Here is a 25,153-nt window from a genome sequence, read left to right as displayed (position 1 = left end):
CTTGAACTCTGGGCCTGGGCTCTTTCCCGGCGCTCTTCAGCTCAAGGTGAGCACTCTACCACTTCAGCTACAGTGCCTTTTCTGGTTTTCTGAGTGGTTTATTGGAGATAAGAGTCTTAGGGAGCAAGGGTGCCAGTGGCTCATGCCTGTAATCCTAGCTACTCTGGAGGCTGAGATCTGAGGATCATGGGTCAAATCCAGCCCAGACAGGAAAATCCCTGAGACTCTTCAGTAAACCACCGGAAAACAAAAAAACAAAAAACTAGAAGTGGCGCTGTAGCTCAAGTGGTAGAGTGCTAGCCTACCACTGCACTAGCAGAAGAGCTGAGGGACAACACCCAGGCCTAGAGTTCAAGCCCCACGACTGACAAATAAGTGTGTGTATGTGTGTGTGTAACCATTTGAACCTATGTTTCTGTTACTCAGAAACTTTCTAGGTACTCATTGCTATTTTCTACCAGGAAGACAGCCTTGGATTTGAAGTCTTAAAATTCAAATATAAATTTAGATTTTCACTTGCTGGTTGTATATGGCTTATGCTTGTAATCTTAGCTTCTCAGGAGGCTGAGATTTGAAGATCAAAGTTTGAAGCCAGCTCAGGCAGAAAAGTCCACACAACTCCATCTCTAGTTAGCAAAGAAGCTGGCTGGAGGAATAGCTCATATGATAGAACACTAGCCATGAGCAGAAAAAAGCCAAGCAAGAGCTAGGTGCCAGTGTAATTCTAGCTATGCAGGAGGCAAAAATCTGAAGATTGTGGTTTGAAGCCAGCCTAGGCAGGAAAGTCAGTGAGACTCTTAACTTGCACCTATTTGGTTTGCTCATAAGCTGCCTCTCTATTACTTGAGCTAATAAGCCTCTTCCTTGAGTGGAGAAATTCCTTAATATAGATTTTCTAGAACAATATTGCATAGGAAATTAGCTCTGTTAATTACTTTTAACACACATATACATACTATAACATTAATAGTATATAATTTATGTATATTGTATAAATGATTCTTAATAACTTTAAATACTCCTTCCTCTTTCCTTTTGATTGTTGAAGAGGCTTTATTCTGATCTTATTTGTGTCCTTCTCTGTATAGGATGGATAGAATGACAGAAGATGCTCTTCGCCTGAATCTGTTGAAGCGCAGTTTGGACCCAGCAGATGAACGAGATGATGTCCTGGCAAAACGACTGAAAATGGAAGGACATGAGGCCATGGAACGTCTGAAAATGTTGGCACTGCTTAAAAGAAAGGATTTGGCGAATCTTGAAGTGCCACATGAGTTACCAACCAAACAAGATGGCAGTGGTGTCAAGGGCTATGAAGAGAAACTCAATGGGAATCTCAGGCCTCATGGAGACAGCAGGACTGCTGGAAGGCCAGGAAAAGAAAACATCAATGATGAGCCTGTGGATATGAGTGCTAGACGGAGGTATGATAGTTTATCTGCCTGCAGGATAGGTTGTTCTTACAAACTAAGCCTGTAAAAATGAAATTAATTTCATTTAGAGGAGGGTGTTTTTTATCATAGAGTGGAAAAGAAGTGTTTTTATATTATCTGGCATGACTATGAGTTACTCTCATTTCCAAATGAAGTTAGGTACCTGAGATTGTAGTTTAGCATACTAAGAGGCATAATTCTTACCCTAAGATAAAATCGTTATTTCTACATAAAGTTGGCATTAGAGAACTGATAGCCTTAGAAGGAGTAAAAACATTTTCTTTTCAGATCATCCCAGGAGTTTCAGATTCTATATATTATAGCATCTCTTTTTTTGTTTTGGGGGGGGTTTGTTTTTTGTTTTTGTTTTTTTTTTGCCAGTCCTGGGGACTGTCTCTGGGCTTCTTTTGCTTAAGGCTAGCGCTTTACCACTTGAGCTACAGCTCTACTTCTGTCTTTTTCTGTTTATATGGTATTAAGGAATTGAACCCAGGGCTTCATGCATGCTAGGCAAGCACTCTACCAGAGCCACATTCCCAGCATCTCCTTTTTTTTTTGGTCGGTCATGGGGCTTGAACTCTGGGCCTGGACTCTATCCCTCAGCTCTTCAGCTCAAGCAAGTGCTATACCGCTTGGGGCACAGTTTTCTGAGTGGTTTATTGGAAATAAGAGTCTCACAGAGTTTCCTGTCCGGGCTGGCTTTGAACCACAATCCTCAGATCTCAGCCTCCTGAGTAGCTAGGATTACAGGTGTGAGCCACCAACACCCAGCAGCATCTCATTTTTATTTAATCAAAAAAGTTTGGGCCTAGTCGGTTCTGGTAGCTCATGCCTTTAATCCTAGCTACTCAGGAGGCTGAGATCTGAGGCTCCCCATTTCAAAGCCAGCCCGGGCAGGAAACTCTGTGAGACTCTTATCTCCAATAAACCACTAGAAAACTGGAAGTGGCGCTGAGGCTCAAACGGTAGAGTGTTTGCCTTGGGCTGAAGAGTACAGGGACAGTGCCCAAGCCCAGAGTTCAAGCCCCATGACCGACCAAAAAATAAATAAATAAAAAAGCATGGGCCTGATTTTTTTGTGTGTGTCAGAAGGAACATGTGCTAAGTTTCTATAGTGTTGCTTAATCTGTGCCACTTCCCTCTACCCCTGCACAGCACATACATTCATTTCTAAACACATTCAGTCCTTTTTTCCCTTGTACTGGGATTTGAACTCAGAGCTGTGCACTAGGAAGGTTTCAGCAATGTCTCTAGCAATCACGCTGTTTCTCTGTGCTTGTATGTCTGTTCCTGTTTGTCTCTCTCTCCATCTACATCTGTTTCTTGCACACACACACACATACAAACACACATTTCACAGGCCTTTATTCTAGTGTCTTACCCACTAGGGATATATACTTGAAACTGGTGAAGGTTTGAGTTAGTCTGTGAAGTTTTGTCATAGTGTAGACAATCTTCATTTTAACAACATTCAGTTTATTATTGTGTATGGGGGGGTGCTGTATGCATGTGTAGTGTATGTGTGCAGTGTTTGCGTGCACTGGTACTAAGGCTTGAGTTTAGGGCCTGGGACACTGTCCTTGAGCTTTTTGTACTCAGGGTAGGCATTGTACCAGTTGAGCCACAGTTTGTTCCACTTCTGGTTTTTTTGGTGGTTAATTGGAGATAAGAATCGCATGGACTTTTCCTGCCCAGGCTGGCTTTGAACTGTAGTTCTCTAGATCTCAGCCTCCAGTATAGCCACTGGATCTCAGCTTCATATGTGTCTGTCTCTCTGTCTCTGACACTTTTTTTTTTTTTTGTCGGTCGTGGGGCTTGAACTCTGGGCCTGGGCGCTGTCCCTAACCTCTTCAGCTCAAAGTGAACGCTCTACCACTTGAGCTACAGCGCCACTTCCGGTTTTCTGGTGGTTTATTGGAGATAGGAGTCTCACAGTCTCTCCTGCCCAGGCTGGCTTTGAACCTCGATCCTCAGATCTCAGCCTCCTGAGTAGCTAGGATTACAGGCTGAGCCACCAGCGCCCGGCTCTGTCTCTGACACTTTGTCTCTCATTTTTTTCCTACTTTTTCTCTTCCCTTCCCCTGCCCTCTTGCCAGTACTGGGGTTTGAACTCAGAATCACTTGGCTCAGCTTGTTTAAACTTAGCTGATACTTTTAAGTACTTGAGCTGCACTGTACTTAAACATGCATTTCTTTTTTCTTTTTTTTTTCTTTTTTGGTCAGTTGTGGGGCTTGAACTCTGTGCCTGGGCACTGTCCCCGAGAACTTCACCTCAAGGCAAGCACTCTACCACTTGAGCCACAGCGCCACTTCCAGTTTTCTGGTAGTTAATTGAGATAAGAGTCTCACAGATTTTCCTGTCCAGGCTGGCTTTGAACCAAGATCCTCAGATCTCAGCCTCTTGAGTAGCTAGGATTACAGGTGTGAGCCATCAGAGCCTGGCACATGCATTTCCTTCTATACCTTTTACTTTATTTTTAATGTTTACTTTCTATTCTTGTCCCAGCACTATTTTTTTAAACCATACCCTATGAATGAGGAAAATTATTATTTTCGGATATGGGGCTTGAACTGAGGGCCTGGGTGCTGTCCCTGAGCTCCTTTGCTCAAGGCTAGTACCACTTTGAGCCACAGCACCACTTCTGGTTTTCTGGTGGTTAATTGGAGATAAGAGTTTCAATTACTTTCCTGCCCAGGGTGTCTGCAGATTACAGTCCTCAGATTTTAGCCTCCTGAGTAGCTAGGATTACAGGTGTAAACCACTGGCACCAGGCAGGAAAAAATTTTTTTATAATAGTATTAAAAAGTCGAGCCAAGTGCTAGTGGCAATGCATATAATCCTTGCTGCTCAGGGGAGGGTAGGATCACACAGTTCTAAACCAGCCCAGGGAAGAAAGTCTGTGAGACTCTTCTCATCAGAAAAACATCAAAAGGCTGGAGGTGGATCTATGTCTCAAATGGTAGATTGCTAGCCTTGAGCAAAAGAAGCTCAAGGTGGTGTTGTGGTACAAGTGGTAGAGTGCTCGCCTTGAGCTGAAGAGCGCAGGGATAGAGCCCAGGCCGAGTTTAAGCCCCATGACAGACAAAAAAAAAAAAAAAAAAAAAAAAAAGCAGCTCACAGATAGTATACACACACACACACACACACACACACACACACACACACACACACACACACACACACACACACACACACACACACACACACACACACACACACACACACACACACACACACACATCTAGGCAGGCACTGGTGGCTCACACCTGTAATCCTAGCTAACTCAGGAGGCTGAGATCTGAGGATCATGGCTTGAGGCCAGCCTGGAAAGGAAAGTCCATGGAATTTACCTCTAATAAACCACCAAAAAAGCCAAAATTGGAACAGTGGCCTTGAACAAAAAAACTCAGGGACATTATTCAGGCCCTGAGCCAACTTGAGTGAATTTCAGATCAGTTCTCTAATAGTTTTAGAAGAAAAATCTTTGCAATTTTAGGTAGAGTTAGAGGAATATTGTGATTTTTAAAGTAGATTAATCTTTAGATTCTTTTTTTTTGGTCAGTTGTGGGGCTTGAACTTTGAGCTTGGGCGCTGTCCCTCTATAGCTTGAGCCACAGTGCCACTTCGAGTTTTCTAGTGGTTTATTGGAGATAAGAGTCTCACAGACTTTCCTGCCCAGGCTGGCTTTGAACCACGATCCTCAGACCTCAGCCTCCTGAGTAGCTAGGATTACAGGCATGAGCCACCGGCGCCTGGCTTATCTGTTGATTCTTCAGAAGGAAATTCATTGGGTAAATGACATCATGCTCTTGTGCAGCCCATTTGCTTCTTAATCATTTTTTTCCTTTCTGGAGTGAGTGACTGATCCTACTTCATTTGGAGGAAGAAAAGGAAAAATGCTAGGTACATTCTATAAGAATAAAATAATGTTGATAAATTTCCCAAGAAGGAGAGCAGTGGAAAAAAATTAAAAGCAGAAGTATTTTTTTATTGTTTTTTGTTTGTTTTTCTACTGGTCCTGGGGCTTGAACTTGCTCAAGGCTAAATATGCTAACCTCTACCTGTGGCTTTTTGGTAGTTTATTGGAGATAAACTTATGGTCAAGCCGGGCGCTGGTAGCTCATACCTGTAATCCTAACTACTCAGGAGGCTGAGATCTGAGGATTGTCGTTTAAAGCCAGCCCAGGCAGGAAAGTTCGTGAGACTCTATCTACCGTTAACTACCAGAAAACCAGAAGTGGCACTGTGGCTCAAGTGGTAGAGCACTAGCCTTCATTGGAAGAGCTCAGGGACAGCACCCGGGCCCAGAATTCAAGCCCCAGGATCGAAAGAAAAAAGAAAGAAAAGAGAGTCTCAAAGTCAGCTGGGTGCTGATAGCTCACACCTGTAATCATAGCCACTCAGGAGGTTGAGATCTGAGGATCGTGGTTTGAAACCAGCCTGAGCAGGAAAGTCCATGGAACTTACCTCTAATTAATGACCCAAAAAACCATAATTGGAGCAGTGGCTGAAAGTGGTAGAGCCCTAGCTTTAAGCCTTGAGATAACACCTGGCCTTAAGTTCAAGCCCCACAACTGGAAGAAAAAGTCTCAGATCTTTGCTGCCTGGGCTAGCTTCAAACCTCAAGCCTCAGAATCTTAGTCCCTGAGTAGTATTACAGGTGTGAGCCACTGGTACCTGACATAAACAGAAGCTTTAGCATGAAAGCTGGGTCATAATTGTCTAAATACTTTATTTTGTCATTAATTGGGCAAGTTATAATATCAATGAAATAAGATGTGAAGTAAAACCAATGTTCCCTCTGTTTTAGTATAATAGAGAAATACAAGTTCTCATTCTGTTTAGTTGTATTTCTTTTTTTATATTTTTTTGTCAATTATAGGGCTTGAACTCTGAGACAGGGCACTGTCCCTCAGCTCTTCAGCTCAAGGCTAGAGCTCTACCACTTGAGTCACAGTACAGTACCACTTCCAGTTTTCTGGTGGTTTATTGGAGATTAGAGTCTCACGGACTTTCCTGCTCACTTTCCTGCCTGGGCTGGCTTTGAACTGGTCCTCAGATCTCAACCTCCTGAGTAGCTAAGATTACAGGTGTGAGCCACCAGCACCCAGATTAGTTCTATTTATTTATAGGATAATGATTAGATGTTTAATAGCTTTTCAGTATGCTAGACTGCACAAGTGATGTCAGCAGCAAGTTAGGCTTTTAATAATCTTTTTTTTTGGGGGGGGGGGGTGATCAGGTCGTGGGGCCTGAACTCTGGACCTGGGCGCTGTCCTTCAGCTCAAGGCTCAAGGCTAGCGCTCTACCACTTGAGCCACAGTGCCACTTCCGGCTTTTTTTCTTTTTGCTTATGTGGTCCTGAGGAATCGAACCCAGGGCCTCAGGCATGCAAGGCAAGCGCTCCATCACTGAGCCACCTTCCCAGCCCCTTAATAATCTCTTAATAGGAAAGATTTCATATTTAAGATCCAAGACAGGATAAATCATATATATGAGAAAGGAGAAAAAAATCGTTTTCCCAGCTGGGCACTGGTGGCTCACATCTCTAATCCTAGCTACTCAGGGGACTGAGAGATTCTAAGAATCATGGTTCAAAGCCAACCCAGGCAGGAAAGTTTGGGAGACTCTTATCTCCAATTAACCACCAGAACACAGGAAGTAGGGCTATGGCTCAATGAGGTTGAGCACTAGCTTTGAGCAGAAAAGCTCAGGGACAGCGCTCAGGTCCTGAGTTCAAGCCCAACAACTAAGCCTTTCTGGGATGTTTATAACAAATGAGGCCAGGATGCCAGGTCAGAAATTTTAGAAAACTTGAAGGTCAAGTATGATGATGTACTCCTATAATTCAGGCTACTTGAAAGATGGGATCAAGAGAGTCAGAATGCCAGGCTATAATCCTAGCTATCCAGGAGGCTGAGATCTGAAAAAGATTTGAACTTTGTTTTACTTCTTGCTGTGTATCTACTATGAGACTGATTATATATGGAAATTAAATATTTAGAGTTGTTTTCAGATACAATTTCCAGAAAATATAAGATGTTTCCATATTCTCTATGTAGAATGTCTTCTTGGTACTGAACAATTTCTAGCAGTAGATAGTACTCATTTATATAGTAAGAACTTTAGGGCTTTTTATTTTGGAAACAGTTTTCTGGATTGTATATATAAAAATGGTGTGACTAATCAAGAAAATATTGCAGAATTTTCCAGGCCTTACAATTATTTGCCCGTGGGGCTGGGAATGTGGCTTAGAAGTAGAGTGTTTGCCTTGCATGCATGAAGCCCTGGGTTAGAGTCCTTAGCACCACATAAGCAGAAAAAGCCAGAAGTGGTGCTGTGGCTCAAGTGGTAGAGCACTAGCCTTGAGCTGAAGAGCTGAGGGACAGCACCCAGGCCCCAGAGTTCAGGCCCCACAACCGACCAAAAAAAAAAAAAAAAAGTAAAATTTGCCCATATTAATCTTAGGGTAAGAAGATGAAGAAATGTAGAAATGATTGGTAAATCTCATACAAATAAAGTAAATTCACCAGGTGCCAGTGGCTCATGCCTATAATCCTAGCTACTCAGGAGGCTGAGATCTGAGGATATCCGTTCAAAGCCAGCCAGGGCAGTCCGTGATACTATCTTCAATAAACCACTAGAAAACTGGAATTGGTACTGTGGCTCAAGTGGTAGAGCGCTCACCTTGAGCTGAAGAGCTGAGGGATAGCGCCCAAGCCTAGATATTCAAACCCCACGACCGATTGAGAGAGAGAGTAAATTTAGGCAGTTAGACTGGACCATTATTCCAGGAATTTGGATTAAAGTATGAAAGGTTCTTTCTCCCTCTAGTGACTTATTTTTCCGTTAACACCACATTCTAGTCTTGCTGTGTCTGTTCAGTGGCTATAAAGAAACCTGTACAAACTGTAGTTTACAACAATTACTCTCTTCACTTTCTCTCCCTATTCTATTTCAACTAAACTAAACTTAGTTGATTTTAGTAATTCAGATTTACCTTGGTAAGAAGCTATATTTCTTTTTTTTTTTTTTGGGTCTGGTAGTGGGACCTGAACTCGGCCTGGGCGCTGTCCCTCAGCTCTTCAGCTCAAGGCTAGCGCTCTACTACTTGAGCCACAGCGCCACCTCCGGCTTTTTTCTTTTTGCTTATGTGGTGCTGAGGAATCGAACCCAGGGCCTCAGGCATGCAAGGCAAGCAAGCACTCTACCACTGAGCCATCTTTCCAGCCCCAGAAGCTATATTTCATCATGAATAATGCCTTATTTCTTTGGAGCCAGGTACTATAATCCTAGCTACTCAAGAGGCTGAGATCCAAGGATTTTGGTTTGAATCCAACTCAGGCAGGAAAGTCTGCAAGATTCTTTTTTTGTGTGTTTTTTGTTTTGTTTTGTTTTTCTTTTGTCGGTTGTGGGGCTTGAACTCTAGGCCTGGGCGCTGTCCTTGCGCTCTTCAGCTCAAAGCGAGTGCTCTACCACTTGAGCCACAGCACCACTTCCAGTTTTCGTTGGTTAATTGGAGATAAGAGTCTCATGGACTTTCCTGCCCAGACTGGCTTTGAACTATAGTTCTCTAGATCTCAGCCTCCAGCATACCCACTGGATCTCAGCTTCATATGTGTCTATCTCTCTGTCTCTGACACTTTGTCTCTCATTTTTTTCCTACTTTTTCCTTTCCCTTCCCCTGCCCTCTTGCCAGTATTGGGGTTTGAACTCAGAATCACTTGGCTCAGCTTATTTACTTAGCTGGTACTTTTAAGTACTTGGGCTGCACTCTACTTAAACATGCATTTCTTTTTTCTTTTTCTTTTCCTTTTTTCTTTGTCAGTTGTGGGGCTTGAACTCTGTGCCTGGGCACTGTCCCTGAGAGCTTCATCTCAAGGCAAGCACTCTACCATTTGAGCCATAGCACCACTTCCAGTTTTCTGGTAGTTGAGATAAGAGTCTCACAGATTTTCCTGCCCAGGCTGGCTTTGAAGCGAGATCCTCAGATCTCAGCCTCCTGAGTAGCTAGGATTATAGGCATGAGCTACCAGCACCAGGCTCCAAGATCTTATCTCCGATTAAGAACCAACAAAAGCTAGACTGAAACTGTGGTTCAAGTGGTAGACTGGTAGCTTTGATTTAAAAAGCTTCCGGGGGGGTGGGGGGGTGCTGAGAAGATGGCTCAGTGGTAAGAGCGCTTGCCTTGTATGCATGAGGTCCTGGGTTCGATTCCTCAGCACCACGTAAGCAGGGGGAAAAAAGCCGGAAGTGGTGCTATGGCTCAAGTGGTAGCGTGCTAGCCTTGAGCTAAAGAGCTGAGGGACAGCGCCCAGGCCCAGAGTTCAGGCCCCACGACCGGAACCCCCAAAAAATAAAAAAAAATAAAAAAGCTTACAGGGGCTGGGAAGGTAGCTCAGTGGTAGAGCGCTTGCCTTGCATGCCTGAGGCTCTGGGTTTGATTCCTCAGCACCACATAAGCAAAAAGCCGAAAGTGGCGCTGTAGCTCAAGTGGTAGAGCGGTAGCCTTGAGCTGAAGAGCTGAGGGACAGCGCCCAGGCCCAGAGTTCAGGCCCCACGACCGGACCAAAAAAAAAGCTTATAGTCAGTATTCAAGACCCAAGACTGGCACCAAAAAAAAAGTTTCTTTAGGTTGGGGTTGTATGTAACTCAGTGGTAGAGCACTTACCTGCTGCCATGTGTGAGATCCTAGGTTTGATCCCCAGCACCAAAAAATTAAATTTAATTAAATTTCAGAAAAGCTTCCATGTCTCAAAAGCATCTGAAACAAGAAATTGTGAGAAATGATGGATAAGTGCTCATGATTAATGAATGATCCAGGAGCGTTAAATTATACTTTTTTTCTTTTTTGGTTGGGTTGTCAGGCTTGAATTCTTAGCCTAAGTAGCATTGTCCCTCAGCTCTTCAGCTCAAGGCTAGTGCTCTACCACTTGAGCCACAGCGTCACTTCCGGCTTTTTCTGTTTTTATGTGATGCTGAGGAATCACACCCAGAGCCTCATACATGGAAGCCTACCACTGAGCCACCTTCCCAGCCCCAAGTTACACATTTAATTATGATCTAAGAACACATTGTTTTAAACATATATACTCTGTTTTTCTATCTCAAAAGTAGTGTAGAGCTGGAGTTGGGAATCTAGCAAGCATGAAGCCCTAAGTTTAAGCCCTAATGCTGAAAAAAATAAAAATCAAAAAACAGCAGTAGAGTCTGGAATGGTATCTTTGAAATCAGAGGAGAGGTAGATTTAGACTTGGGAATCTAAAGCAATTTTAGTTTGCAGGATTCTTATTATCTAGGTCTCAAACAGTGAGTGCCATTATTCATTACTTTAACAGAAACAAGGCTAGTCCCAGAAATACCAAAACAAAGATTGTCTAATAAATAGGATTGGAAACAAAAAGATCTAGTGTGAGAGATTAGATGTCAAAGTATTCTTTCTGGACAATTTTACTGAGAGAATGTACTAGATAAAACTGGCAAGTCAGTGTGACTTTTTAGTTCTAGAAGTTCAGTCCCTCTCCAAAAGGCCTGTGTGGAGGGGGTGTGTGGGGGTGTGTGGTGGGGGTGGGTGTGTGGGGGTGTGTGTCCTGGGGCAAAGATACACAGTTGACATTTTCCATTTCTTCAAGCAGCTGTCAGTATTTCTTCTGCCTTCTTTTCAGTACCTGCTCTTGCAAGAATGGACCATCAGTGGAGTTGTGACTTAACCTCCTTTTCTTGTTAATCCTCAGCCAGGACCATATATATGATTTTAGTTAAAATGAGCTTCCTCCTTTACAACTATCATTTATACTCAGTGGATGCTAGGTTCTATTGTCTTTACCAGTGGAGTTAATCACTTCTTTTCCAAGCTTCCAACAGCCTAATGGAGTAACAAGAAACATTTAGAATTAAATCTTTTTTTTTTTTTTTTTTTTTTTTTTTTTTGTCGGTCATGGGGCTTGAACCCTGGGCCTAGGCGCTGTCCCTCAGCTCTTCAACTCAAGGCTAGCACCCTTGAGCCACAGTTCCACTTCAAGCTTTTTTGGTGCTTAATTGGAGATGAGACTATCATAGGCTTTCCTGCCCTGGCTAGCTTCGAACCACAGGTCCCCAGACTTCAGCTTCTAGGATCACAGGCATGAGCCGCCAGTGCCTTGGCACACGCTCACACACACTCTCTCTCTCTCTCTTTCTCTCTCTCTTTCCCTCACTCCCTCCCCTCCCCCCTATTTTTTGGTTGGTTGTAGAGCTTGAACTCTGGGCCTAGGCACTGTCCCTGAGCCCTTTGAGTCACAGCACCAACTTCTGGTTTTCTGGCCGTTAATTGGAGCTAAGAGTCTCACAGACTTTCCTGCCTGAGCTGGCTTTGAACCATGATCCTCAGATCTTAGCTTCCTGAGTAGCTAGGATTATAGGTATGAGCCACCAGCTCCTGGCTTTCATCTCTCATTCTTTTGTTGTTGTTGTTGTTGTTGGTGGTGGTGGTGGTGGTGGTGGTGGTGGTGGTGGTGGTGGTGGTGGTCATAGGCCTTGAACTCTGGGCCTGAACTCTGTCCCTCAACTCTTCACCTCAAGGTTAGTGCTCTACCACTTGAACCATAGGGCCACTTCTGGTTTTCTGGTGGTTTGTTAGAGATAAGAGTCTCATGGACTTTCCTACTTGGGCTGGCTTTGAACTGCGATCCTCAGGTATCAGCCTCCTGAGTAGCTAGGATTACAGGCGTGAGCCACCGGCACTTGGCTTCATCTCTCATGCTTGAAGCTAGTTATTACTTTGTATCTTTGTTTTGAGATAAGGAAAATATTTTGCTGAGATTTTTATTTCTCTTAGTTCTGGTTTTCTTTATCCTATGTGTTTACTGTCTTTTCCGAGTGAATTAGGACCTCTTAAGTTTCCTTGGATTTATTTCTTCAGTGTAGAAGAGAAATTTAACTTTTTAATCAACTCTCACCATTGGAAATACTATAATTTTTCATTTTCTTATCTAGTGAGCCAGACCGAGGAAGGCTAACTCCTTCTCCAGACATCATTGTTTTGTCTGACAATGAGGCTTCCAGTCCCCGTTCCAGCTCCCGAATGGAAGAAAGACTCAAAGCAGCCAACCTAGAGATGTTTAAGGTAAAAAGATTTTTTTTTTCTTTCATATCCCAGTTCTCTTTTATTCTGTAAGAGTCCTAGTTCTGTTTTTTGTTTTGTTCTTTACTCAGCTATTGGTGAAAATTTTTTGGTGATTCTGAACTTCAAGGGGAAGACGTTTTAAAAGGAACAAGTAGGGGCTGGGAAGGTGTGTCAGTGGTAGAGTACTTGCCTTGCATGCATGAGGCCCTGGGTTTGATTCCTCAGCACCACATAAGCAGAAAAAGCTGGAAGTGGCTCTGTGGCTCAAATGGTAGATGCTAGCCTTGAGCCGAAGAGCTCAGGGACAGCGCCCAGGCCCAGAGCTCAGGCCCCACGACCAACAACAACAAAAAAGGAATTACTAGATGCAAAGAAGATAGTTTGAGGAAATATGTATAAAGCTGGAGGTATAGCTCATGTGGTAGAGTGAGCCAGTCTAGCAAGCACAAGGCCTTGAGTTCAAATCCCCAGTATTACAAAAAGGGATGGGAAGGTATGGAGGGAAGGAGTAAAAAGCATGTATATAAGCAGTTATATTCAGTTTTTTTGGGAAAACATAAAACTTCACAATTCCATTTGTATATATTGTATATAAACAGAAAATGTGGCTTTGGGCTAAGAATGTGGCTTAGTGGCAGAGTGCTTGCCTAGCATGCATGAAGCCCTGGGTTCAATTTCTCAGTACCACATAAATAGATAAAACGGAAAGTGGCACTGTGGCTCAAGTGGTAGAGTGTTATTCTTGAGCAAAAGAAGCTAAGGGACAGCACTCAGCTCTGAGTTTGAGCCCCAGGACTGGCAAAAAAAAAAAAAAGAAAGAAAAAGAAAATGTGGCTTTAAAAAACTTAAAACATTTTAAAATTCTTCTATTTTGCCAGGAGTCTAACCCATTATTGGTTATATGTGGTTTCTGCTTCTATAAGCACTTTTTTTGAGTACCTACTGAATGCTAGGGACTGTGTGGCACCCTAGGGATACAAAGATGACAGTTTCATCATCACTTCTTATAGAAGATGAAGGTTTTTCAGACCTAAGAAACACATCATCTCAGCTTGGAATATGGCTTATTGGTGCTGTGGCTCAAGTGGTACAGCGCTAGCCTTGAGCTCAGCAAAAGAAGCTCAGGCCCTGAGTTCAAGCCCCAGGACTGGTAAAAACAAAAGAAAGAAAGAAATACATTATCTCTTGCATGCAGGGATTCTGGGTAACTGATGCTATAGCTGATAATCTCCATGTTTCCTTAGGGGAAAGGCATTGAGGAAAGGCAACAGCTCATCAAGCAGCTGAGGGACGAACTGCGACTGGAAGAAGCTCGATTGGTGCTTTTAAAGAAACTGAGACAGAGTCAACTACAGAAAGAGAATGTGGTCCAAAAGGTAATGTGCCTGGAACATAAAGGACAAGAGAAAATAAAAGAAGAATTGGTTTCAGCGTGATAGAGTCAGCTCTGTGGTTCATTTGTCTCTGGTTCATAGGTTTTAATCATTAGGAGTAGTGGATTTGTTTTCCCCATTGTGCTATTGGGAGATTGATTCCAGGGGTTTGTATGTGTTATCTAAGCAAGCCCAGTATCTCTTGCGCTATACCCTCAGCCCTTTTTGTTTTTATTTTGTTTTTGAGAAAGAACTTTTCAGCTACCTTTAACCAGTCCTCAAAGTTGGACTTCAGCTTCCACTCCCTAATATATGGGATTGCCATAGATTTTAAATCTTTGTACATACAATAACTAGGACAATGAGGGTGATATGGTTGGAGTTTCAATAAAGAGCATTCCCAGACGTACACCATCATGCCCAACTTTTTTTTTTTTTTACTTTGGGCATTATTAAGAAAAACTTAATTACATTTTTTTCCTACTGGTCAACAACAAGAGCTTCATGCTAACAAGAAAATTCAAGTTCTAGAAATGTACAGAGTCTACCTATAATTTATTGCCTTTTTCTCCTTTTCTGTCTTCCAGACTCCAGTTGTACAGAATGCAGCGTCTATTGTACAACCATCTCCTGCCCATGTGGGACAGCAAGGTTTATCCAAACTTCCCTCCCGGCCTGGGGCCCAAGGGGTTGAAGCTCAAAATTTGAGAACATTACAGGTATGTGATTCATAATGGGATCATAGCTATCATGTCTCTAGGGACTTCTGTGGAGATTATAGAAGTTGTTGCTATTACTCCAAATAGTCCTGTTACTCCAAATAGTTCTCTTGGTACTTGATGAAATAGCGTGGGTTAGTCTGCAACAAATAATTATCTTTATAGTTTTCCTTCTCTACAACAGGTCTCTAGCTTCTCTAGAGAAGGATTAGATAATTTTCTCTTTTTTTTTTTTTCCCAGTTGTGGGACTTGAACTTTAGGCCTAGGTGCTGTCCATGAGCTTTTCAGCTCAAGACTATCAGTCTACCTCTTGAGCTACAGAGCCACTTTTGGTTTTTTGGTGGTTTATTGGAGATAAGAGTCTCATGGAGCCAGGCGCCAGTGGCTCACACCTGTAATCCTAGCTACTCAGGAGGATTGAGGTTCAAAGCCAGCCTGGGCAGGAAAGTCCCTGAGACTATTAACTCCAATAAACCACTAGAAGTGGTGCTGTGGCTCAAGCAGTAGAGTGCTCGCCTTGAGCTGAAGCGTGCAGGGACAGTGCCCAAGCCTAGAGTTCAAGCTCCACGACTGGCCAAAAAAAAAAGGAGTCTCATGGACTTCCCTGCCCGGGCTGGGCTTTGAACTGTGATCCTCAGATCTCAGCCTCCTAAGTAGCTAGGATTACAGGTATGAGCTACCAGCCTAATTTTCTATCTTAACTGTGTAAGATTAGTTTATACCAAAAGGCCAGGACTCCCTAGTCACTAATCAGCACTTACAGTTATGGTAGGCTTACCCATAGACCATCAGACAAGTTTGACTGTTCTTATGCATCTGTTCAACTGTATATTACTAACAGTATTTTTGTCTTTTACATTTTACTGGGCATTATACCACCTGTAACATTCTTTTCTTTATCTTCCCCTTCAGGGTCACAGTGTCATCCGTTCAGCGACCAATACAACCCTCCCACACATGTTGATGTCCCAACGTGTTATTGCACCAAATCCAGCCCAACTACAGGGCCAGCGAGGCCCACCCAAGCCTGGCATTGTACGCACCACAACACCCAACATGAATCCCGCCATCAGTTATCAACCAGTAAGAGAGACCCATAATGTGGAGCAGAGAAATCCTTTCTTTGCTTTTCTTATTGAAAAAAGGCTAAAAGGTCTTAAGTCTTTGTATATACAGAAACTTAGGACAATGGGGGTGATTTGGATGGAATTTTGAATAAAGAGCATTCCCAAAGGTTTGAGGAATTATATGAAAATGGTGGTGAAGAAGAGAGGTAGGCTATACAGCAGAGCGGCAGTAAGCTAAAATCTGCCAGAAATGAAAGAGAGGCATATCAGTAATAAGCATAAAAATATATGACAGAAAATATCCCCAATCTTTTTTTTTCCCCTCTTAGCAGGTCTAGCTCATGGATGTTGTCATTCTTTTTTCTTAGTTAGTTCCCTTTCGATTAATAAGTTGGATTCTTACTATAAAGAAATTAAAGTAGCCGGGCGCCGGTGGCTCACGCCTGTAATCCTAGCTACTCAGGAGGCTGAGATCTGAGGATCGAGGTTCAAAGCCAGCCTGGGCAGGAAAGTCCGTGAGACTCTTATATTCAATTAAAAAAAAAAAAAAAAAAAACTAGAAAACCAGAAGTGGTGCTGTGGCTCAAGCGGCAGAGTGCTCGCCTTGAACTGAAGAGTGCAGGGACAGTGCCCAAGCCCAGAGTTCAAGCCCCATGACTGACCAAATAATTAATAAATAAATAAATAAATACTAAAGTATAGCCAGGCATCGCTGGCTCACACCTGTAATCCTAAACTACTCAGGAGGCTGAGATCTGAGGATTGTAGCTCAAAGCCAGCCCCCGCAGGAAAGTCTGTGAAACTCTTATTCCAATAAACCACCGCAAAACCGGAAGTGGCACTGTAGCTCTAGTGGTAGAGCACTAGTCTTGAGCTGAAGAGCTGAGGGACAGTGCTCAGGCCCAGAGTTCAAGCCCTGCAACCGATTAAAAAAGAAAGAAAGAAACTTAAGTAGTCCCCAGAAGGATCAGATAGTATCCTCTGCCAAAAAAAGCAAGAATTGATCCTCATCCACATATCAGCCATCACTGATAACTATTTCCCATCTCTTTCAGCAGTCAAGTTCTTCTGTTCCTTGTCAGCGTACAACATCCTCTGCCATCTATATGAACCTTGCCTCCCATATCCAGCCAGGGACTGTGAACAGAGTGTCCTCACCACTTCCTAGCCCTAGTGCTATGACTGATGCTGCCAACTCACAGGCTGCAGCCAAATTGGCTCTTCGGAAACAGCTAGAAAAGACACTCCTGGAGATTCCACCTCCAAAACCTCCTGCTCCCTTGCTTCACTTCCTGCCTAGTGCAGCCAATAGTGAGTTCATCTATATGGTAGGCTTGGAAGAAGTCGTACAGAGTGTCATTGATAGCCAAGGTAAGACTTTATTCTTCTTGAGCAAGAAGTTGCCAAGTCTCGTTGGTCTGTGCAGAGTATCACAGGATACTTTGAGATGATAAATGATAGCTCCTTATTATTGCTAATAACCTACCTACCTTTCTTCACTTGTATACAAGTGGTTTGGCAACATCCTATAGAAATAGTTCTGTGTGGGGCTGGGAAGGTGGCTCAGTGGTAGAGCGCTTGCCTTGCATGCCTGAGGCCCTGGGTTCGATTCCTCAGCACCACATAAGCAAAAAGAAAAAATCTGGAAGTGGCGCTGTGGCTCAAGTGGTAGAACGCTAGCCTTCAGCTGAAGAACTGAGGGACAGCGCCCAGGCCCAGAGTTCAGGTCCCACAACTGGAAAAAAAGAAACAAAAATAGAAGTGTGTGTGTGTGTGTGTGTGTGTGTGTGTGTGTGTGTGTGTGTGTGTGTGTGTGTGTGTGTGTGTGTGTGTGTGTGTGTGTGTGTGTGTGTGTGTGTGTGTGTGTGTGTGTGTGTGTGTGTGTGTGTGTGTTGTACATTTTCTCAATATATTCTTTTAAATGTGTTAAGAACACTTGCTTTCTCGGGGCTGGGAAGGTGGCCCAGTGGTAGAGTGCTTGCCTTGCATGCATGAGGCCCTGGGTTCGATTCCTCAGCACCACATAAGCAAAAAGCCGGAAGTGGCGCTGTAGCTCAAGTGGTAGAGCGCTAGCCTTGAGCTGAAGAGCTGAGGGACAGCGCCCAGGCCCAGAGTTCAGGCCCCCAAAAAAAAAAAAAAAACACTTGCTTTCAGGTCCCACAACTGGAAAAAAAGAAACAAAAATAGAAGTGTGTGTGTGTGTGTGTGTGTGTGTGTGTGTGTGTTGTACATTTTCTCAATATATTCTTTTAAATGTGTTAAGAACACTTGCTTTAAGCTAGGTTCCAGTGGCTCACACCTATAACCCTAGCTACTCAGGAGTATGAGATCTGAAGATCACAGTTCACAGTCAGCCTAGACAAGAAAGTTCACAAGACTCTTATGTCCAGTTAACTGCTAGAAGTGGATCTGTGGCTCAGGTTGGTAGAGTGCTAACCTTGAGCAAAAAGCTCAGGGATAGCACCCAGATCTTGAGTTTGAGCCCTAGGAGTGACACACACACACAAAAGAAAAAGAAAAAAAACACTTGCTCAGTATGCATACCACCCTGGATTCTATCTACAACACCATATTAAAAAAGAAAGATAAGGGACTGGGAAGATGGCTCGGTGGTAGGATGCTTGCCTTGCATTCATGAGGCCTTGGGTTTGATTCCTCAGCACCACATAAACAGAAAAAGCCAGAATTGGCTCTGTAGCTCAAGTGGTAGAGTGCTCACATTGAGCTGAAGAGCTGAGGGACAGTGCCCAGGCACTGAGTTCAAGTCCCAGAACTGGCAAAAAAAAGATGAGCCAAGCACCGGTGGCTCACACCTGTAATCCAAGCTGAGATCTGAGGATCATGGTTCAAAACCAGCCCCGGCACAAAAAGTCGGTGAGACTCATATCTCCAATAAACCATTAGAAAACCGGAACTGGCACTGTGGCTTTAGTGGTAGAGCCACTAGCCTTGAGCTGAAGAGTACAGGGACAGTTCCTAGGCCCAGAGTTCAAGCCCCATGACTGGCCAAAAATAAATACTTAATAATGAAAAAGAAAGATGGCCTGGGACTAGTGGCCCATACCTGTAATCCTAGCTACTCAGGAGGCTGAGATTTGAGGATTGTGGTTCAAAGCTAGCCTGGTTAGGAAAGTCTAGGAGACGACTCTTAACTACAATTAACTACTAGAAAACGGGAAGTGGTGCTATGACTCAAAGTAGTAGAGTGCCAGCCTTAAGCAAAAGAATTTAAGGACAAAATCCAGGTCCTGAGTTCAAACTCCATGATTAGAAAGGGGCGGGGGGGGGGGGGAGACCACTAGAAAACCAGAAGTGGTGCTGTGGCTCATGTGGTAGAGTGCTAGCCTTGAGCTGAAGAGCTGAGGGACAGCACCCAGGCCCAGAGCTCAAGCCCCACAACTGACACACACACACACAAAAAAAATCATAAAATGACAATTCAGACACTGATAACTAAATTGTTAAGCGTATTTAACAGAAATAAGTGCAGTGTGAAGTAAGGAGATTCTAAGAACCACAATTATTGGTTTGGGGTCTGGGAAGGTGGCTCAGTGCTTGCCTTACAATGCATGAAGCACTGAGTTCAATTCCTCAGCACCACAAAGCAGAAAAGGCTGGAAGTGGCACTGAAGAGCAGAGGGACAGCACCCAGCCCAGAGTTCAAGTCCCATGACTGACAAACAATTACTGGTTTGATTCTGAATTGACAATTCCTTCTTGTTCTTGTTCTTTTTCTTGTTCTTGTTCTTGTTGTTGTTCTTCTCCTCCTCCTCCTCCTCCTTCTCCTCCTTTCTTCTTTCTTCTTCCTTTTTTTTTTTTGTCAGTCATGGGGCCTAGGTACTGTCCCTCAGCTCAAGGCGAGCACTCTACCACTTGAGCCACAGTGCCACTGTCCCTCAGCTCAAGGCGAGCGCTCTACCACTTGAGCCACAGTGCCACTTCCAGTTTTATGGTGGTTTATTGGAGATAAGAGATTCATAGAGGGGCTAGGAAGGTAGCTCAGTGGTAAAAGTCCCTGAGTTCAATTCCTCAGCACCACATAAACAGAAAAAGCCGGAAGTGGTGCTGTGACTCAAGTGGTAGGTAGAGTGTTAGCCTTGAGCTGAAGAGCCGAAGGACAACACCCAGGCCCAGAGTTCAGGCCCCACGACCAACCCAAAAAAAAAAAAAAAAGTTTCATGGACTTTCCTGCCCAGGCTGGCTTTGAACCACAATCCTCAGATCTCAGCCTCCTGAGTAGCTAGGATTACAGGTATGAGCCACTGGCACCCGGCAATATTTTCTTCTTAATAATATAATACAGTAGGAAATCTGAAGCCATAGATTCTTGTCCCAAGGTAATCAGTAAAAGATCTTTGTTTCACACTGGACACGGTTGTACAGGTTGTACATGCTTGTCATTACAGCTACTTCAGAAGCTGAGGCAGGAGGATTAGGAGCTCAAGGCAAGCTTAGCTTTAAGCTAGGTTCCAATGGCTCACACCTATAACCCTAGCTACTCAGGAGAATGAGATCTGAAGATCACAGTTCACAGTCAGCCTAGACAAGGAAAAAAAAAACTTTTCTACTACTATCTGAATTCCCTAATAAAAGTATTTTATAAATTGTATTATTTTATCTTATCATAGAGTGTCTTAATTAAGCAGAATAAATTTACTTGGTGAAGAGAGTAGGAAATGTGAAACAAATGATTACTATTTTTATTGGCATTTAGGCAAAAGCTGTGCCTCGCTTCTGCGGGTTGAACCCTTTGTATGTGCCCAGTGCCGCACAGATTTCACCCCTCACTGGAAGCAAGAAAAGAATGGTAAGATTCTGTGTGAGCAGTGTATGACATCCAACCAGAAGAAAGCTCTAAAAGCTGAACACACCAACCGGCTGAAAAATGCTTTTGTTAAAGCCCTACAGCAGGAACAGGTAAGAATTTTGACTTCTCAACAGCCTCTATAGGCTTGGTTTCTCCAAAAGGTTGTTGCTTCCAGGTTAGAATGCTTCTTACGATTCCCAAAGACCGTTTTTTCCCTCATCGTCCTGTCTTTTCCATTTTCATTTGACTTTCTGATTAAGTTCTGATTAGGTTCTATTCCTCAGTACCACATAAATAGATCTAGAGGAAGGTGGACACCGGTGGCTCACACCTGTAATCCTAGCTACTTAGGCTGAGATCTGAGGATCATGGTTCAAAGCCAGCTGAGGCAGGGAAGTCCATGAGGATCTTACTTCCAATAAACCACTAGAAAGCCAGAAGTGGTGCTATAGCTCAAGTGATAGAGCACTTGCCTTGAGCTGAAGAGCTCAGGGACAGCGCCAAGGCCCAGAGTTCAAGCCCCACAACAACAGAGCAAAAACAAAAACAAAAAAAACTAGAGAAGCTGGGCAGTGATGGCTCATGCCTGTACTCCTAGCTACTCAGGAGGCTGAGATCTGAGGATCACAGTTCAAAGCCAGCCCAAGCAGGAAAGTCTGTGACACTTTTTTTTTTTTTTTTTTGTCAGTTGTGGAATTTGAACCCTGGGCCTAGGCTCAAGGCAAACACTTTACCACTGAGCCACAGCACCTCTTCCAGTTTTCTGGTGGTTTATTGGAGATAGGAGTCTCACAGACTTTTGTGCCCTGGCTGGCTTTGAACTGGGATCCTCAGATCTCAACCTCCTGAGGTTGAGCTAGGATTACAGGCATGAGCCACTGGTGCCCAACTCTGAAACTCTATAGAGGCCCAGAGTTCAAGCCCCAGGACCAACAAAAATAAATAAATAAATAAAAATAAAAGCAATCTAGAGGATATAGTTCAGTGCCAGCCCAGGCAGAAAAGTTTGCTAGACTCCATCTCCAAAACAGCCAACAAGAAACAGGGCTTAGAGGCATGTCACCAGTGGTAAAACTATGGGCTTAGTGACAGAGTGCTTACCTAACATTCATGAAGCCTTGGGTTTAATTCTTCAGTACCACATAAACAGAAAAGGCCAGAAGAGGCACTGTGGCTCAAGTGGCAGAGTGCTAGCCTTGAGCAAAAGAAAGAAGCTCAGGGACAGTGCCCAAGGCCCTAAGTTCAGTCCCCAGGACTGGCAAAAAAACAAGTGGTAAAACTACAAGCTAGCCAATCAACTGCCAAAAATAAAAGAAATTCCTCTGTCAATTTTATGTCCTCAAATGGAATTTTTTTGGGGGGAGGATGGGTCTGGGCTTGAACTCCTGCCCCTGAGGGCTCACTTAGCTTTTTTGCTCACAGCTACATGTACACTTCAAGATTTTTGCTAGTTAATTGGAGATGAGTCTCCTAGAATTGTCTTCATAGGCTGGCTTTGAACCTCAATCCTCAGCTCTCCCACCTGAGTAGCTCGAAGTATAGATATAAGCCACTGGTGTTTGGATAAACAAATGGATTTGGATGAGAGGTATTTATATTTGTACTAGAAATCTCTTTGCAAGAAAAAGATTATCTGAAAGTCACTCTTGACAAGGATGACAAATAGGAAAATAAACATTAGGAACTTCAGATCCTCTTTTGTAGAACTAGGAATTGAATTTAGTGTCCTTGCAAATACCAGGCAAGTGCTCTACCACTTGAGCTATATCCTCAGCCTTTTGTTTGTTCATTTTGTTTTTGAGATAGGGTCTTGCTTACTTTGCCTTGATCTAGCAATCTTCCTTTCTCTGCCTCATGTATAGCTGGAATTCAGGTGTACATCACTACACCTAGCCTCCAGTCTTTTTCTCTATCCCATTTTTCCTCCACCAACTGTGAGAATCCTTTGGGTATGATCATGGACTTTCTGGAAAGTAGATAGGAGTCAACAGTAAAATCACCAATAGTTCATCAGGCTTAATTACATTAGTTCATCATTACCATCCAGCTTTATCCAAATAGCTTGTGGGTGTGTGTGCAACTCTGCTTCTGAGGCTTGAATTCAGGGTCTCAAACTCTTGATTAGCTGTTTTACTCAATGCTGGCACTTTAAGAGCCATACCTCCAATTCTGGCTTTTTGCTAAAGGAAAGAGTCTTGGTTTTGTCTACCTGGGCTAGCTTTGAGCCAAGATCTTGAGATCCTCAGATTTCAGAGTAGCAAGGATTACTGACATGATCCCCAGCACCCAGGTTTCAACCATCTTTTTTCATCTCTCTTTTTTTTTTTTGGTGCTGGTACTGGAGCTTGAACTCAGGGCTTAAGCACTGTACCTAAATTAGGGTTTTTTTTGTTTTGTTTTGTTTTTTGCTCAGGGTTCTGCCACTTGAGCCACAGCTCCATTTCCAGCTTTTTTTTTGGTGGTTAATTGGAGATGAGTCCTATGGATTTTCCTGCATAGGATCCAGATCTCAGCCTACTGAGTAGCTAGGATTACAGGCGTGAGCCACTATCACCCAGCTCCAACCATCTTCTTAGAGCCTTTTCTGTAGAAAAAGGGGAATCTCTTCAGGGTAGCATGTTGGCTGCTTATACCCAGAGATCTCAGTGTAGCTACCCCACCAGACTCTTGCCTTTTTCATACTTCTCTAACTAGCTGGTATTATTAGAGATAAGATACATAAATATTCTAGTTTTGAAATTAAGTGGTGGTCTGCCCAACCTGAGCTGATGATTCCTAACAGGAAATTGAACAGCGATTACAGCAGCAGGCAGCGCTCTCTCCTACTACGGCTCCAACTGTGTCCAGTGTCAGTAAACAAGAGACCATCATGAGACACCATACACTTCGGCAGGTGAGGAACTTTTCCCTGACCCTATCCTGATTTCTCTTGAGCATTTATCAACCATTTATTCTAATTTATCCTTCTATGGGAAGTCATACCACTCTACTAGACTCCTGCATCTTTTCCTCTTTTTTTTGGTTGGTCATGGGGCTTGCACTGAAGGTACTGTCCCTGATCTTTTGTTCAAGTTGCTTTACCACTTTGAGCCACAGTGCCACTTCTGGTTTTCTTGTAGATAATTAGGGATGCGTCTTAGAGACTTCCTGCCCGGGCTGGGTCTGAACTGCAATCTTCAGATTTCGGCATCCTGAGTAGCCAGGATTATAGGCACAAGCCAACAGCATCTATCTTTCTTAACTTCTTACCATGGTAAAGTTGTATTAAATGTCTGTTTATTATTACAGGCCCCACAGCCCCAGAGCAGCCTCCAGCGTGGTATACCCACATCTGCCCGCTCCATGCTTTCAAACTTTGCACAGGCACCCCAGTTGTCTGTGCCAGGTGGCCTCCTTGGTATGCCAGGTAAGAGGTATTTCTGCTGAAAAATTTTCTCAGCAGTCAACTGGTTAGTGCACAATTCTCTCTCTCTCTCTCCCTCTCTCTCTCTCTCTCTCTCTCTCTCTCTCTCTTTGTTTCAAGTGGTACTATTTTTGTTTGTGAGGGTTTTTTTTGTTTGTTTGTTTGTTTTTTGGTGCCCTGTCTTAGGGCTTGCTCAAGGCCTAGGTGCTGTCCTTCAGGTTTTGTGCTTAAGCCTAGTGCTCCACCACTTCAGCCCCAGCTCCACTTCTGGCTTTTTTAGTGCTTAATTGGAGATGAGAATCTTATAGGCTTTTCTACCCAGGCTGGCTTTGAACTGTGATCCTCAGATCTCAGCCTCCCAAGTAGCTAGGATTACAGATGGGAACCACCAGTGCCTGGCAGCACTCGGGTTTTTGTTTGGGTTTTTTTTTTTTTTTTAACTGTATTTTTTTTGTCTTTTCTTTTTTGGTACTGGGGATCGAATCCAGGACGTTGCACTTGCTAGGCAAGCGCTTTGCCACTGAGCTACATCCCAGCCCAAGCACTCGGGTTTGAACTGAGAGCATCGTGCTTATTTGGCAGATATTCCTCTTAAACCATCAATGCCCTCGGCACTTTTTGCTTGGGGCCTGTTGTCACCCATGTACTTGGAATCACCCACCTCCTACATAGCTGGATTTTTTTAGATTTGTACTATCCCACCCAACCCAACTAGAGTGCAGTTCTTTTTTTTTTTTTTTTTTTTAAACTCGGGGCTTTGCTCTTGCTCAGCTTGCTTTTTGAGCCATGTCTCCAACCCAGCATTTTGCCGGTATTTTGGGGATGGAATGAATCTCCCAGATTCCTGCCTTGAGATAGCTCTGAACAGTGATCCTCCATATCTGAGCCTTCTGAATAGCTGGAATTATGAGTCATCAGTACCCAGTTAGTGCACAGTTCTTTAGCAACTCCTTCAGGTGAATTGTTCCTTTCTTTTGTTTTTTTGTTCTTTCCATAGAGCGTTATTTCCTTACTCTGTTCTTTTTCAGCAAATGATAGCTAAATCATACTATACCACCCACAGTGCAACAAGGTCTTCCTAGTGATGATGACACTGTCCCTACAATTAAATTATAAATGTACTGTCTAATGCCTTCATAGGGCATGTGGATATTGATCCCTTTAAGCTAAGACAGCCAAGTCAATTGCTGATTTGAATCCAGCAATGCTTCTCCAACCATGAGTGGCCCCTAAATTAGAAAATTC

The 25,153-nt window shown here is 43.5% G+C and overlaps 1 protein-coding gene across 4 annotated transcripts in view; it reads left to right on the top strand.

The window, feature by feature from the left end:
* Positions 1-25,153, top strand: part of Gatad2b (GATA zinc finger domain containing 2B) — a 90,252-nt gene that overhangs the window by 58,573 nt on the left and 6,526 nt on the right. Inside the window, exons 2-10 of one of the 4 annotated variants that reach the window (XM_070013885.1) lie at positions 1,089-1,424; positions 12,409-12,538; positions 13,783-13,914; positions 14,499-14,630; positions 15,544-15,666; positions 16,757-17,069; positions 20,413-20,615; positions 23,288-23,398; positions 23,794-23,911. In XM_070013885.1, the coding sequence (XP_069869986.1) occupies positions 1,090-1,424; positions 12,409-12,538; positions 13,783-13,914; positions 14,499-14,630; positions 15,544-15,666; positions 16,757-17,069; positions 20,413-20,615; positions 23,288-23,398; positions 23,794-23,911 (1,597 nt within the window). In that variant the 5' untranslated portion in view covers position 1,089. Of the gene's footprint in view, positions 1-1,088; positions 1,425-12,408; positions 12,539-13,782; positions 13,915-14,498; positions 14,631-15,543; positions 15,715-16,753; positions 17,070-20,412; positions 20,616-23,287; positions 23,399-23,793; positions 23,912-25,153 lie in introns of all 4 variants that reach the window. The other 3 variants (XM_070013884.1, XM_070013883.1, XM_070013882.1) reach the window with 3 other exon arrangements.

The sequence above is a fragment of the Dipodomys merriami genome, unplaced genomic scaffold, assembly GCF_024711535.1.
Source record: "Dipodomys merriami isolate MVZ:Mamm:240054 unplaced genomic scaffold, mDipMer1.0.p SCAF_92, whole genome shotgun sequence".
Classification (NCBI taxonomy): domain Eukaryota; kingdom Metazoa; phylum Chordata; class Mammalia; order Rodentia; family Heteromyidae; genus Dipodomys; species Dipodomys merriami.
Note: the sequence above shows the minus strand (reverse complement) of the source record. Positions and strands in the feature narration are given on the sequence as shown.